The sequence below is a fragment of the Capra hircus genome, chromosome 3, assembly GCF_001704415.2.
Source record: "Capra hircus breed San Clemente chromosome 3, ASM170441v1, whole genome shotgun sequence".
NCBI lineage: Eukaryota > Metazoa > Chordata > Mammalia > Artiodactyla > Bovidae > Capra > Capra hircus.
The window spans coordinates 1,491,532-1,508,573 of record NC_030810.1 but is presented as its reverse complement, the minus strand read 5'-3'; the positions used below and the strand labels follow the sequence as shown (position 1 = coordinate 1,508,573).

Genomic DNA, 17,042 nt, shown 5'->3' with positions numbered 1-17,042 from the left:
TAATTTGTATACAAACTTAAATTTTTCACATCATCCAGCTTGGACATTTTCATTTTGAACATCCCTTTATAATATGCAAACTTTCCCCCTGAAATCTACTTTGTCTAATAATTACTGAGCCATAAGAGCCTCATTTTCCTAAGGATATTCATAACACAACTTTCTCCAACTTTTTACTATAAAACTTTCTATGTTTTTCTAGTAACCATATTCAACATTTATAATTTGATTTTGGATGGCTGCCCAAGGTGAAAATATTTTGTTTTAACATATATTTACTCGATCTGCATTGATAGAAGAGCCACCTTATGACAGAGAAAGGGTTGTGCTTATTCCCAGGCACAGAGTCCTGCACATCACTCTTTGTCATGCCAACACACCAGGATGAAACAGGAAGGAAGGGCTGTGGGCCAGAAAGTCATAGTTGTAGCCCTAGGGAGGCCTTTCCAAGGAAGATCACTAGGTTCCTCTGAATTGTCTTGCTTCTTGCTCAGTGGACCCCAGTAGTTCAGAATGATTTCAGGGAGTCACTGCTAACCATCCTGTTCTGGGCTGAGATGTATCAGAGGAATTTGGCCACAACTACATCTCTCTGGGACCTGGGAGTAGGGAGCCCCAGTGCACTCAGAGGCCAAGTCTCATCTAATTAACCATTTGAGGCCACAAATCCCAGCTGTGCCAAGTGGAGAGCATCTTCCCAGCAGAGGAACCCAAAGATGCAGGTGCCATGAGTACCAGCTGGCTGAGGGACAGACACAGAGGAGCAGATGAGCTGAGTCCATCCCACCTTCTGCTTTTACCAAGACCTAACAATTTCCTGCAGAAGGCCCTTGGAGCACCTGCTCTCCCTCTCACTGTGACCTAGGTGCTCTCTGCTGCACCCTCCCCACCCTCACTTCCCTGCACAGGAGGCCAGACGTGGACAAGGGAGGGGGCCCTCAGTGCCACATCATTATCATCAGCACAGACCTGGGTCAGGAGTCCCGTCCTCCCTGGGAGCACGGGGTCCTGGGTGAGCCATGCCCCTCCTGACATCACAGGAGCACCGCGGTCATCACTCAGCAGGGCGTGGTCAGCATCACTGACAGGTGAGTCCTGGGGGCCTGGATCCTGGACATATCACTGCCCACTTCCCAACTGCACTGGGCAGGGTCAGTCAGGGCAGCAGGTCTGAACATTAATGAAAGTAGAAATAATCAGGACATCTCAAATAAACATGGGCTTAAATCCAGTGGCTTGAGACCTTGCATTTCTGACCAGCTCTAGGTAATGATATTGTTATAGGGCCTCAGACTGCATTTGCCTAACTAAATTTACAAGGAAAAGGATACAGGACCCAGTCAATAAATACAGAGGCTTGCAGACAACACTGGATTCTTCTGCTTCACAGGGAAAAGTACATATCAAGTTTAATCACAGGTTTACTGAAGCGACCACAGCCCCACTGCAGTATCTCAGTAGCCAATGGAATGTGTGAGTTTATTTTCAAAAACCATCTTGGCTTCCCAGAAGAAAATGCAAATTGCTTCTCATGTGCTTCACTAGGCATCCTAGGGGTCACTGTTCTCAGGACCCAAGGCCCCTGAAGTGGACAAATTGTCCTGGGAAACAAAATAGAACATGAAGTTGGGAACCACAGGGGACACAAAAGCAAGAACGGAGGCCGGGGACGGCGGAGGAAAGATGGTCACTCTGGTCACAGTGGCTCTGCTGTGAGTATGAAGAGCAGGTACACAGAGATGGACAGAAAAGCTTCAGTTCAGTTCAGTCACTCAGTCGTGTCTGATTCCTTTTGACCCATGGACTGCAGCACGTCTGGCCTCCCTGTTCTATTACCAACTCCCAAGTTCACTCAAACTCGTGTGCGTCAAATCAGTGATGCCATCCAACCATCTCACCCTCTGTCATCCCCTTCTCCTCCTGCCTTCAATCTTTCGCAGCAGCAGGGTCTTTTCAAATGAGTCAGTTCTTCGCATCAAGTGCCCAAAGTGTTGGAGTTTCAGCTTCAACATCAGTCCTTCCAATGAATATTCAGAACTGATTTCCTTTAGGATTGAGTGCTTGGATCTCCTTGCAGTCCAAGGGACTCTCAAGAGTCTTCAACACCACAGTTCAAAAGCATCAATACTTCGGTGCTCAGCTTTCCTTATAGTCCAACACTCACATCCACACCTCACTACAGGAAAAACCATAGCCTTGACTAGATAGACCTCTGTTGGCAAAGTAATGTCTCTGCTTTCAAATATGCTGTCTAGGTTGGCCATAGCTTTTCTTCCATGGAGACAGCATCTGTTAATTTCATGGCTACAATCACCATCTGCAGTGATTTTGGAGTCCCCCGCCCCACTCCCGCCAAAAAAAAAAGGTTTGCCAGTGTTTCCACTGTTTCTTCATCTATTTGCCATGAAGTGATGGACCGGATGCCCTGACGTTAGTTTTATGAATGTTGAGTTTTAAGTCAACTTTTCACTCTTCTCTTTCCCTTTCATCGAGAGGCTTTTTAGATCCTCTTCACTTTCTGCCATAAGGGTGGTGTCATCCGCATATCTGAGGTTATTGATATTTCTCCTCACAATCTTGATTCCAGCTGTGCTTCTTCCAGCTCAGCGTTTCTCATGATGTACTCTGCATAGACGTTAAATAAGCAGGGTGACAATATACAGCCTTGACATACTCCTTTTCCTGTTTGGAACCAATCTGTTGTTCCATGTCTGGTTCTAACTGTTGTTTCTTGACTTGCATACAGATTTCTCAGGAACCAGGTCAGTTCGTTTGGTATACCCGTCTCTTGAAGAATTTTACACAGTTTGTTGTGATCCACACAGTCAAAGGCTTTGGCGTAGTCAATAAAGCAGAAATAGATGCAACTCTTTTGCTTTTTTGATGATCCAACAGAAGTTGGCAATTTGATCTCTGGTTCCTCTGCCTTTTCTAAATCCAGCTTAAGCATGCAAGTTCATGGTTCACATACTGTTGAAGCCTGGCTTGGAGAATTTTGAGCATTGCTTTGTTAGCATGTGAGATGAGTGCAATTGTGTGGTAGTTTAAACATTTTTTGGCATTGCCTTTCTTTGGGATTGGAGTGAAAATTGACGTTTTCCAGTCCTGTAGCCACTGCTGAGTTTTCCAAATTTGCTGGCATATTGAGTGCAGCACTTTCACAGCATCCTCTTTCAGGATTTGAAATAGCTCAACTGGAATTCCATCACCTTCACTAGCTTTGTTCATAGTGGTGCTTCTAAAGCCCACTTGACTTTGCATCCCAGGATGTCTGTCTCTAGGTCAGTGATCACACCATTGTGGTTATCTGGGTCATGAAGATCTTTTTTGTGTAGTTCTTCTGTGTATTCTTGCCACCTCTTCTTAATAGCTTCTGCCTCTGTTAGAGCCATACCATTTCTGTTCTTTATTGTGGCCATCTTTGCATAAAATATTCCCATGGTATCTCTAATTTTGTTGAAGAGATCTCTAGTCTTTCCCATTCTGTTGTTTTCCTCTGTTTCTCTGCATTGATCACTGAGGAAGGCTTTCTTATCTCTCCTTGCTATTCTCAAACTCTGCATTCAGATGGGCATATCTTTCCTTTTCTCCTTTGCCTTTAGCTTCTCTTCTTTTCTCAGCTATTTTGCCTTTCTGCATTTCTTTTTCTTGGGGATGGTCTTCATCACTGCCTCCTGTACAATGTCACAAACCTCCTTCCATAGTTCTTCAGGCACTCTGTCTATCAGATCTAATCCCTTAAATCTATTTGTCACTTCTACTGTATAATTGTAAGGGATTTGATTTAAGTCTTAACTGAATGGTCTAATGGTTTTCCCTACTTTCTTCAAATTTAGTCTGAATTTGGCAATAAGAAGTGAATGATCTGAGCCACACTCAGCTACCAGTCTTGTTTTTGCTGACTGTTTGGAGCTTCTTCATCTTCAGATGCAAAGAATATAATCAATCTGATTTCAGTACTAACCATCTGGTGATGTCCATGTGTAGAGTCTTCTCTTACGTTGTTGGAAGAGGGTATTGCTATGACCAGTATGTTCTCTTGGCAAAACTCTGTTAGGCTTTACCCTGCTTCATTTTGTACTCCAAGGCCAAATTTGTGTGTTACTCCAGGTGTTTCTTGACTTCCTACTTTTGCATTCCAGGTCCCTATAATGAAAATGACATCGTTTTGGGTGTTAGTTCTAGAAGGTCTTGTAGGTCTTCATAGAACCATTCAACTTCAGCTTCTTTAGCATTACTGGTTGGGGCATAGACTTGGATAACTGTTATATTCAATGGTTTGCCTTGGAAATGAAGATAGATTACTGTCGTTTTTGAGATTGTACCCAAGTACTGCATTTCAGGCTCTTTCATTGACTAGGAGGGCTACCCCATTTCTTCTAAGGGATTCCTACCCACAGCAGTAGATATAATGGTCAATGAGTTTAATTCACTTATTCGAGTCCAGCGAAACTTAGCTGAGACTAATGGGAATGTGTGCACAGGACAGGGAGGGGAGGACAGCCAAGGAGTGGGCAGCCGACGTGTGTAGGGCATCCCACCAACTGCACTCAGACCACCAGCTCCTAACCCATGTCGCAATGCCGGGCATCCCTAGCAAACTCTGATGCTCTGCTGTCCTGTGAGGGTTGGAGTCAGGCCAGCCAGGAGAGGAAAGGTGGGCAACCTGTTCTTTCCCCTGCATGCTCCTATTGTTGGAGAGCATGGAACTCTCTCAGACCACCTTCTAAGACAACTGCAGGCTGAGTGAGTGTGGTGGTCGTTGCTTCTTCTCAGGCCCCACTGACCACATAGCTGCTGCCTGTACACCCTGACTCCCAGGGAGGGCACTCCCTCTGAAGGCGGCCAGCCTTGTGATCCTGCAGCTCACACCTCTAAAGAATGAAACTGCTCTAAAGCCGGCTCTGCTCTCCCACTGATGCTCCTCTGAGTCCTGGGAGGCACTGCGGTGTGCACCTTCCTTCTTCACCCCTCCCTTGTTGGGCTGCATCTCCCCTGACCACCCCCCGGGCATCACACAGCTGGTGCCCATGTCCCGTGTGAGTGTGGAGTTCAGCCCTGGTCTGGGCTGTGACAGGCACAGGGAGCAGCGCCCAGCTGGAGGACCCAGTCACTGAGACAGACGTGACCGTGTGGGTGGCTCCCATGGCTCCAAGCAATCCCCCCACAGGGTGTGCAGAGGAGCCAGGGGCATGGAAGTCAGGATGAACGAGGACACGCCACATGCTGAATGTGTCACAGCCCCTGACCTGCTGCTTTTCAGACCATGGAGGTGGACTTTCTCCTCTCCAGGCATTGGCTGACATCTGGACATTACAAGAAAGAACCCTCAGATTCTCAAGGATGCAGAGAGCTCAGTTGAGGTTGCCATCAAGATCCTATCTCAGAGACAAAGATGCTAAGTTAGGTCTCTGGTCCTGCAGGAGAGAAAGGCGTAGCTCCACACAAGCCTGGTGAGGGTTGGTCCCTTACCTGCTCCTAGCCTGTCCCAGGATAGAGCTATCACTGGGTCATGTCCTGATGGCATGAAGTGCTTAACAATTTCTGAAATTAAAGAATGAGTAAAAAAGGGGTGGGAGGTGCAGGATTAGACACCTGAGCATCCCTGTGGGGAAGGAGAGGATGTCCTTGAAAGCAAGGACAGGGAGATGTAAGCCACTATTACACAGTAGACTCTGCTTGGCAGGACCCTTGACTCTTTTCTCATAGCAAATGCCCCGTCTCCCACAGGGTGAGTGCTCCAAGCACACTTAGTAATTAGTAAATCAGAGGAAATGGTTATGCTGCAGATCAGCTAGTATTAATCAGGAAGAAGACTAGTATCTAGTTGCCCTGCAGTTGGGCACTGAAGGGTGCCTGTTCTCCAAGAGAGGATGACTCTGTGACCGTGCCCCTCTCTCTGCCTCCCACCGGCTCCTGACTCTCTGCCCTGTGTCACCAGCTCGGGGCCATGTCACCCCAAGGAAACAGAAACCTCTCAGTGATGCCTCTGCTGGAGTTTGTGCTGGATGGATTTGCAGGTGGTCTGCAGACCCAGGCCCTGCTCTTTGCTCTGTTCCTGGCCCTGTACGTGGTGGCCGTCCTGGGGAACCTCGCCATGATGGTGGTCATCACCCTGGATGCCCGTCTGCACTCCCCGATGTACTTCTTCCTCAAGAACCTCTCCCTTGTGGACCTGTGTTACTCGTCTGTCATCTACCCCAAGGCCCTGGCCAACACTGTATCTTCCTCCAAGGTCATCACGTTTGAGGGATGTATCATTCAGTTTTTCTTTTTCTCTCTAATGGGCGCCACTGAGGCATTCCTCTTGGCCGTGATGGCCTATGACCGCTTCGTGGCCATCTGCAGCCCCCTGCGCTACCCCATCTCCATGCGCCCCTCGGTCTGTGCCTGCCTGGTGCTGGTCTGCTACTGTGGGGGCTGCCTCAACTCCATCCTGCAGGCCAGCTTCACATTCAGCCTCCCGTTCTGCAGCTCCAATCACATCGACCACTTCTTCTGTGATGTGCCGCCTCTGCTCAAGATTGCCTGTGCTGACACTACCGTCAATGACCTGGTCATGTTTGGCCTTTGTGGCCTCATCATCGTGGGCACCACACTCGTGGTCCTCACCTCCTATGGCTACATCACAGTGACCATCCTGAGGATGCGCTCAGGAGGAGGGAGGCACAAGCTCTTCTCCACCTGTGGCTCCCACATGACAGCTGTGTCCCTCTTTTATGGGACCCTTTTTGTCATGTACGCCCAGCCAGGAGCTGTGGCATCCATGGAACAGGGCAAGGTGGTCTCTGTCTTCTACACCCTGGTCATCCCGATGCTCAACCCCCTCATCTACAGCCTGAGAAACAAGGACGTGAAGGATGCCCTGCGGAGACTGGGGCAGAGGCACACAGCCACGTGACGGAGGGTGGCCAGAGAGACAGTGTCCTGAGGGCTGGACAAGAGGACTTGAGGGGAGGCACTGGGTTTAATTTGAAGGATTTATTCCTCATTCTTGTAATTCATTCTTACAATTCATTCTTTCCTCCAACATTTTATTTAGTCCTTCTTGGAAGAGCATCATGGACCTCAAACTGCAAGAGATGGAAAATGAATAAGGCATTTTCTTTGCCAACATAAAATTAATATCCTTAAAGGGTATGACTCGAATCTTGAAGTTTGGGTAATACAGTGGGCAGAGTGTTCAGCAGAGAGTCTTTGACTGAGAATATATTTCCAAATTCAGCACCCTCCAGAGAAGATATTATTGTTGTTGTTCAGTAGCTAAGTTGTGTCCAATTTCTTGTGACCCCATGAACGTAGCATGCCAGACTTCCTTTCCCTTTGCTATATCCTTGAGCTTGCTCAAACTCATCTCCATTAAGTTGGTGATGCCATCCAGCCATCTTATCCTCTGTCACACCCTTCTCCTCCTGCCCGCAATCTTTCCCAGCATCATGGTCTTTTCCAATGAGTCAGATCTTTGCATCAGGTGGCCAAAATATTGGAGCTTCAGCTTCAGCATCATTCTTTCCAATGACTATTCAGAGTTGATTTCCTTTAGGATGGACTGGTTGGATCTCCTTGTTGTCTAGTGAAGGTATGAAACTAGACAAACTCTGATGTTTTTACCTTCATTTCATTGTTAAATCCATGTAAATATGTGCTCAGTAATCCCCTTTGGACCACCTAGTAGGGAGGTTCTAGGACACTCAGCCCGGCCCCTTCCTTGGTGATAGGCTGGGCATCACCACAGCCAATTAGGGGGGTTTGGAAGACCATGCTTCCCCTCAACCCTGAGCGGGGCTGTTCCTCCCCTCCCCCTTCTGTTCACTGATGCCACCACCCAACAAGGCAGCAGGGAGCACCTGCGCTCCTGCTTCAGACGCTCTCAGTGCTCCCTGTCCTGGGTTTCTCCCCTCAGACAGCAGCTGGGAGCCCCAGGGAGTCAACATGATGCCCGACACCCAAAGTTCACCATCCAACCTGACAGGTGACACTCTCCTGACTACTTGTGACCCTAAGAAATGGGGCCTTGTCAGCACAGACATCTCTGAATAAGGATGGAGGTCCTGGTGCTGCTGCAGAGAGCAGCGGGTGGAGAGAGAAGGGGTAGTTTCTTGGCAGAAGCATAGCTCCCTGGCCCTCTGTCCCACACTCCCTGGGGGAGCTGGATCGTCTGTCTTGAGCTCCCCATTCAGAGCTCCAGCCCCTTGCTCCATGGACCCAACACACAGTCTGCACTCAGATCCCTATCATGTCTCCCTGTGGTAGTCATCCAGTCCCATGGTCACTCCCAGGAGGTGGTCCTGTGGACACAGGGCTTGTCTGTTCCCTGTAAGTTCAGTAGGGACGAGCCCTCCTCTCTGATCACAGCTCTCCATCTCCCTGCTGTCTCTGCTCAGGAGACTCTGGCAAGCAGCCAAAACCCAAGTCATCAGATTTCTGCTCACCGTTCCTCAATAGGAACTGCTCCAATGTCTCTGCTGGACTCTGATAGCATTGTCTCATCTTTGGGCTCCAAAACCAGTTCTAAGTCTGCTGTAGATTACTGTATTCATCTGATGACCTTTGTTCTTTGAGTAGTTTTCCCAAAATAGCATGCCTTCTCATAGTGTCATGCTGCGGCACTGTTCTCTTTCCCTGCATTCCTTGCTTTCTCTTTTTCCTCTGCCTCCTCCTCATTTCCTCCCCTTCCTTCCTTCCTTCCTTTCTCCTTCTCCCCCTCATGTTATTTTTCTCATTCCAAGGAATATCTTACTCTACATTTCTAAAGGAAAAGAAAAATCCCAATCTTTTGTATGCAAGTGTAGAGTTCTCCTCATTATGTAAATTTTAATGGTACAAGCAGTAAGGAATCTATGGTTCTCAGTAGAACATTAATTCTCACTTTCAAATAAATCAGGAAAATTGAGTCCAGTATTAGATGGAATGGAAACTGTTCTATAGTCTGGAAGAGAATTATTTTTAAAACCCTACAGGTTGGCTTTACCTCTCTGTAAAACTATATTTCAGATTGCAGTGGACATCTCTATACAATGTTAGAAGTGGTTTACTTGGTTGTTCATCCCATACTATGCTTTGCAAGCTACTGGCACACACTAGATTCTCAGTTCACATCTAACACCAGAGTATAAGTTGAATTCAGTGTTAGTCACTGAATTTCAAAATATACATGATACAGCTCGTTTCTTTATTGTACTTAAGTGGACAATAAACACATTACATTTCAAGACCACATTGTAGTTTTGATGCTGATATTTCGGTGAACTTTAGAAGTTTCTACCTTTTAAAAGCAAAAAAAAAAAAAAAAAAAGACTTTTGTTGCATTTTGAGTGTAGTTCAGTCCTATTGTTTAGTCGCTAAGTCTGTCTGGCACTTTCGCAACCCCATGGACTGTAGCTCGCCAGGCTCCTATGTGCATGGCATTTCCCATGCAAGAATTCTGCAATGGGCTGCTGTTGCCTCCTCCAGGGGATCTTCCCAAATGTAGAGTTCCGGAGTGTCTGGCGTATTCACCTTGTGTGTATCAGATCTCCAGAACTTTTCATTTTGCAAACCTGGAGCTCCATCCCCCTAAATAATAACTCCCTGTTTCCTCCTCACCTCCGCCACTGGCAGCCACCATTCTTCTTTCTGTCTCTACGAATGTGACTTCTTCAGATGCCCCAGATAAGTAAAACATAAAGCATTGGTCTTTGGGCATCTGCTTGTTACACTTAGCATAGTCTCCTTAAGATTTATCCATGTTGCAGCATGTGACAGGATTTCTAGCCTCTTTAAGGCTGAATGGTATTCCATCACATGTGTATGCAACTTTTTGTTTATCTCTTCATCCACCAAGGGACACTTGGGTTGCCTCCACATTTTGGCATGCAAATATCTCTTAGAAAGACTGCTGTTTTGTTCTTTATCCTATTTTTTACTATATACCCAGATATTTGATTGCGTAATATTGGAATTCTTTTTTAATTTTAGAAAGAACCTTATACTACTTTTCATAGTGGCTGTACCATTTTTATGCCTACAAAAAGTGCAAAATTGTTGCAATTTCTCCACATAATAGTCAGTATATGTTCTTTTCCTTTCTCTTTCATGTCAGCCATTATAATGATTGTAAGGTATAATCTCTTTGTTTTATTAATATTTCCCTAATGATTATTGATTTTGAGCATTTTCTTATATGTTTGTTGGCAATTTGTAAGTTATCTCTAGAGAAATATCTTTAAGTAACATGAAAATTTTAAATTAGGTTATTGATTCATTTAATTGTAGTAATTCCTTATGTATTCTGAATATTATCCTCTTATCAGACATAACATTTTAAACACTTTCTTCCAGATCGCAGGCTGCCTTTCCATTCTGCTACCTAGGTCTTTAATGCACACATTTTCAGTTTGATGTCATCACATGTGTCTATTTTCCCTTTTTTCCATATGCTTTTGGTGTCATATCCAACAAATCATTGTCAAATTCAAGGTTCCTGAGTTTTTCTCAGATATTCTCTTCCAAGAGTTAAAGAGACTTAGGTCATACATTTAGGTTTTTAGTCCATATTAAGTTAGTTTTTGTTCATGAATCAAGGTAAGGGCCTGCCGGGGTCCAGCCCTGGCGGATTCAGGGTCATTCAAAGGTGGAGGACGGCATTGGCGTCTTTGGAAAAATACATATTTAATTACAGATATATAGAGAGATTAGAAACGGGTAGTGTAGTAGGAGATAGTGTAGAAAAAGAGGCTGAATAACTTGGATTATGTGGAATAGCATCCATGCTCCAGATGGGAATTCAGCCAGAAAAACGGGAGCAAGAAAGAAGCGACATGGGGGAATCAGTCTTTCTGGAAACTGATCCATTTTCTTTATTTTTAGGTTTGCTTATATACCTTTTGTTACACATAGGGATGAATACAGAGTCACGCGGGGGTCAGCAGTCCTGACCTTTATCAAAATCAGGTGCCTCACATAAAAAGGTCTTAGGGATTTTACATCATCTGGCCATGAGACCTGCTGACATTTTATGATCCTTTCTTTCTGATAACCAAAAAACTTATTTCTTCCAAGGGTGTTTTTTCTTAAACCAGGCACCACCCTCCAAATAATGTTACATTCCTATAGGGTGAGGGTATAGTGAGTTACAATCAAGAAAGGAATTTATTCAACCCAAGGTTAACATGATTAATCTTAAAGGTTAACACTTATTTCTCCTATATGCTTAAAGTTTAATACTTATTTCTCCTATGTGTTATATTCATTATAAGGGTAGGGAACATGGAGATTTAGCAGCAAACATCAGCCCAACAAATAAAAATCCTTTCACCAATGCTCCTCTTAAGATCTATTTAGTCTTAAGATAGTGATAAAGTTACATTTTTACATAGCAAGGACACAGTGATTTATAACAAAGTACAGTGATCTATTACAAAAGAGAAAATCCATTAACTCAAAAAGTCTAGTATTGCTATCACCAAAAACTACTATACTTCCTTTTCTATATTCCAAATACATTGATTAATATATTCCCAGGTGCCTAAGGATACGGAGGCCTGGCGGCAATCATTGACTCAACAGGAAGAAAAAGCCCTATGCTAATTAAGACTCTCAAAATACTCCAAAACTCTGTGCTGTTTATGGTTGAGAGGTAGTAAACAATCATGTGGCAGGAGTATGGATAATCCTGTCACACAAGCTAGTCTGTCAGCAGAGAGGTTTGACCTGAGACATCCTTGTCCCACCCAGAGCAGGGAATTAGCAGCAATTATTGACACAACAAATGAAAACCCCTTCACCAATATAATTTCTAACCAACCCACTATACTAATAATTTCTAACTCCCCAAAAGAAATTGCCTTTAATAAGTCTAAAACATCTCGTGCCTCTCAGGTTGGGAGGCTGTAAACAATCACATGTGGCCGGACGAACCCATACAGGTGGGCTAGATAACCTTCAGAGGAGTCTGTAACCTGAAACACTCTTGTCACACCCAGGAATTTTTATTGCCTTGGAGCTGCACGTTTACTCCTTCTCCGAGAGAAACAGTTATGGGGGAGAGCCCCCATAAAGTCAGAAGTGTGGGTGAGAGCATAAAACAGACTCTGGTTTTGGGGTTAGATGCTCGGGAACAGGGGGTTTCCTGAGGCTTGATCATGCCTTTGCGTATGCTAAGCCTCCTTCCTCATGACCTTTGCCATGGGCGGAATTCCTCACACTGGCCCCCGGCAAGGGCCCACATTATGCTTTTTCACATAAGCAGCCAGTTTTCCAGTGCCATTTGTTGAAGGGGCTGTCTTTTCCCTGCGAGTCATCTTGGCACATGTGTTGACCATTTGACTAAACTGATGAAGCTTCACTTCTGAGCGCTGTATTCTGCTCCACTGTTCTACAAGTCTGCCTTTGTGCCAATGCTATACTGTTCTGATTGCTATAGATTTCTAATATGTTTCCAAATTAAGAAGGCGGAGAGCTTTTCAGCTGGGTGCTGATGGCTCTTCAGATCCTGTCTGGCAGTTCCATAGATCATAACAGCAGAGAACCTGGTGACTATGACCCAGAGGGAGTGGGCCCACTGGTGTCATCAAGAGCAACTGGAATGAGGCTGTTGATAACATTGGTAATATGAACTTAAAGAGATCTCTTCTTTGGGGCACCTATGCTTATGGTTTTGAGAAATCATCAGTTATTCAGCAGAGAGCTATTATTCCATGTATTAAGGAGTATGATGTGATTATCAGGCTCAGTCAGGTACTGGCAAGACAGCCACATTTGCTCAATGGATGGAGACTGAGTTCCAGGAGACCCAAGCACAATATTGGCCCCTGCCGGAGAACTGACTTGACAGATACAAAAAGTAATTCTGGCATTTAGAGACTATGTAGGAGCAACTTGTCATGTCTGCGTTGGTGTAACCAATGTTCTAAATAAAATGCAAAACTGCAGGCTGAAGCACCGCATATTGTTTTTGGTACACCTGGGAGAGTTTCTGATGTGTTAAACAATTATCTTTTTCCAAAATGAGTCAAAATGCTTGCTTTGGGTGAAGCAGATAAAATGCTGAGCTGAGGGTTTAAGGATTAAATCTATGAGATTTTCCAAAAATTAAATACAAAAATGAACTGTGAACTTCCAGATGTTCAAGCTGGTTTTAGAAAAGGCAGAGGAACCAGAGATCAAATTGACAACATCCGCTGGATCATCGAAAAAGCAAGAGAGTTCCAGAAAAACATCCATTTTTGCTTTATTGACCATGCCAAAGCCTTTTACTGTGTGGATCACAATAAACTGTGGAAAATTCTGAAAGAGATGGGAATACCAGACCACCTGATCTGCCTCTTGAGAAACCTATATGCAGGTCAGGAAGCTGCAGTTAGAACTGGACATGGAACAACAGACTGGTTCCAAATAGGAAAAGGAGTACATCAAGGCTGTATATTGTCACCTTGCTTATTTAACTTCTATGCAGAGTACATCATGAGAAACACTGGGCTGGAAGAAGCACAAGCTGGAATCAAGATTGCTGGGAGAAATATCAATAACCTCAGATATGCAGATGACACCACCCTTATGGCAGAAAGTGAAGAGGAACTTAAGAGCTTCTTGATGAAAGTGAAAGAGGAGAGTGAAAAAGTTGGCTTAAAGCTCAACATTCAGAAAATGAAGATCATGGCATCTGGTCCCATCATGGGGCAAAATCTACTCATGGCAAATAGATGAGGAAACAGTGGCTGACTTTATTTTGGAGGCTCCAAAATCACTGCAGATGGTGATTGCAGCCATGAAATTAAAAGATGCTTACTCCTTGGAAGGAAAGTTATGACCAACCTAGGTAGCATATTAAAAAGCAGAGACATTACTTTGCCAACAAAGGTCCATCTAGTCAAGGCTATGGTTTTTCCAGTGGTCATGTATGGATGTGAGAGTTGGACTGTGAAGAAAGCTGAGCGCCAAAGAATTGATGCTTTTGAACTGTGGTGTTGGAGAAGACTCTTGAGAGTCCCTTGGACTGCCAGGAGATCCAACCAGTCCATCCTAAAGGAGATCAGTCCTGGGTGTTCACTGGAAGGACTGATGCTAAAGCTGAAATTCCAGTACTTTGGCCACCTCATGCAAAGAGTTGACTCACTGGAAAAGGCTGTGATGCTGGGAGGGATTGAGGGCAGGAGGAGAAGGGGATGACAGAGGATGAAATGGCTGGATGGCATCACCGATTCAATGGACATGAGTCTGGGTAAACTCCAGGAGTTGGTGATGGACAGGGAGGCCTGGCGTGCTGTGGTTCATGGGGTCGCAGAGTCGGATACGACTGAGCAACTGAACTGAACTGAACTGTTTCATGCGATGTTGCTTTCTGCCACAGGGCCAATAGCTGTGTTGGAAGTGACTAAAATTCATGAGAAACCCAATTCAAATTCTGGTGAAAAAGGAATAATTGACCCTTGAAAGAATCAAACAATTTTATATTAATGTTGAGAGAGAGAAATGAAAGTTGGACATACTTTGTGACTTGTATGAGACACTGACGATTACACAGGCCATTATTTTTCTCAACACAAGGCACAAGGTAGACTGACTGTGAGAAAATGCATGGCAGGGACTTCAGAGTTTCTTCTGTGCGTGGTGACATAAATCAGAAGGAAAGAGTTGTAATCATGAGGGAACTCCGATCAGGATCAAGTGGTGTTCTGATCTCTTACTGACTTGTTGGTTTGTGCGACTGATATACAACAAGGGTCACTGATTATAAACTATGATCTACCTACTAATCTTGAAAGTGATGGTCACAGAAGTGGTAGATGGGGTCTATTTGGGAGGGAAAGTGTGGCTATGAACTTTGCTACTGAAGAAGACAAGAGGATTCTTTATGGCTTTGAGACTTTCTACAGGACTACAGTGGGACAAATACTGGTGAATGTAGCTGGCCTCATTTAATTCCTGGGATGAGACAGTTTTGGATGCAGTGCTCACTATTGTTGAATAGACTGTCACAATGTGCACCGTGCTTCTTTCTCTGGGAAAATTAGAATCTTGTCTCAGTGCTCATAATGAATCAGAAATAGCAGATTTTCATAGCCAAGTGACATTAGTCATGAGTTCTTGTAAGGAAAGTTATTAGCTTTATCCTCTTTAGAGTGAGACTGTTGTGGTTGGGTATAAAAGACAGGATCTTTAAAAATCTTTCTTTCTAATGAGCCATCACTTCACACCAGTCAGAATGGCCATTATCCAAAAAATCCACAAGCAATAAATGCTGGAAAGGCTGTGGAGAAATAGGAAGACTGTTGCACTGTTGGTGGGAATGCAAACTGACACAGTGACTACAGAAGTCGGTATGGAGATTGCTTTAAAATATAGGACCAGGTGTACACATGTCCCCCCCCTTCAACTTCCCACCTATGGCTGATTCATGTTAATGTGTGGCCGAAATCAAGCCAATATAGTAAAGCAATCATCAATCAATTAAAAATAAATATTTTTTAAAGAAAATTAAAAAGAACTAGAAACAAAACTGCCATATGTCCAGTAATCCAACTACTAGGCATATACCCTGAGAAAGCCAAAATTGAAAAAGATGCATGTACCCCAATGTTCAATGAACCACTGCTTACAATAGCTAGGCCATGGAAACAACCTGGATGTCCATCGACAGCTGAATGGATAAAGAAGCTGTGGTATATACACACAATGGAATATTACTCAGCCATGAAAAGAAATACATTTGAGTCAGTTCTAATGAGGTGGGTGAACCTAGAGTGTATTATACAGAGTGAAGTAAGTCAGAAAGAGAAAAACAAATACTGTATATTAATGCATATATGTGGACTCTAAAAAGATGGTACTAATGAACCTAGTTGTAGGGCAGTGATGGAGGCGCAGACATAGAGAACAGACTTATGGGCATGGGCAGGAGGAGGAGAGAGGGGGTGGGACGAATAGAGAGAGTGTCATGGAAACACATACATCACCATGTATAAAACAGTTAGCTAGTGGGAATTGGCTGTATGACTCAGAACTCAAACGGGCTCTGTAACAAGCTAGAGGGGCGGGGGGTGGGGGTGGGAGGTGAGAGGGAGGTTCAAGAGGGAGGGGACATGTGTATAATTATGGCATTCACGGTAACGTATGGCAGAAACCAACACAATATTGTAAAGCAATTATCCTTCAATTAAAAATACGGAAATTTCTTCAAAAAGTCTGGGACTTCCAACTTTGCCTTCAAGATTGTTTTGACTATTTGTCTTTCTTGAGACTCCATATGAATTTTAAAATGTACTTTTCATTTTCTGCAAAACATAACTGTGATTTTGAAAGTGTGACATTGAAGCTTAGATCACATTGTATAATTTTGTTCTCTTCCAACTCAAGCACATGAGATATCTTTCATTTTTTAGGTTGCCTTTAATTTCTTTCAGCTATTTCAACAGTCCAAGGGACTCTCAAGGGTCTTTTCCAACACCACTGTTCAAAAGCATCAATTATTTGGTGCTTAGCTATCTTTATGGTCCAACTCTCACATCTGTACATGACTACTGGAAAAGCCATAGCTTTGACTATATGATCCTTTGTCAGCAAAGTGATGTCTCTGCTTTTTAATATGTTGTCTAGGTTTGTCATAGCTTTTCTTCCAAGGAGCAAACATCTTTCAATTTCAAGGCTGCAGTCACCACCTGCAGTGATTTTGGAGCCCAAAAGAATAAAATGTCACTGTTTTCATTGTTTCCCCATCTATTTGCCATGAAGTGATGGGACTGGATGCCATAGTCTGTTTTTTGACTGTTGCGCTTTAAGCCAGCTTTTTCACTCTCCTTTTTACCTTCATCAAGAGGCTCTTTAATTCCTCTACAATTTCTGCCATAAGGGTGGTGTCAGCTGCCTATCTGAGGTTATCCCGGTTTTCCCAGCAATCTTGATTCCAGCTTGTGATTCATCCAGTCTGAAATTTCCCATGATATATTCTGCATAGAAGTTAAGTAAGCAGGGTGACAATACACAGCTTTGACATACTGTTTTCCCAATTTGGAACCACTCTGTTGTTCCATGTCCTGTTCTATCTGTTGCTTCTTGACCTGGAT

At 44.1% G+C, this 17,042-nt stretch overlaps 1 protein-coding gene and 1 pseudogene across 1 annotated transcript; both read left to right on the top strand.

The window, feature by feature from the left end:
- On the top strand, positions 5,951-6,921 carry LOC102183846 (olfactory receptor 12-like). Its single transcript, XM_005678847.2, has one exon. It carries the CDS (start codon positions 5,951-5,953, stop codon positions 6,899-6,901), a length of 951 nt encoding a protein of 316 aa, XP_005678904.2. The 3' UTR covers positions 6,902-6,921.
- Positions 7,933-14,901, top strand: LOC102184115 (annotated as a pseudogene).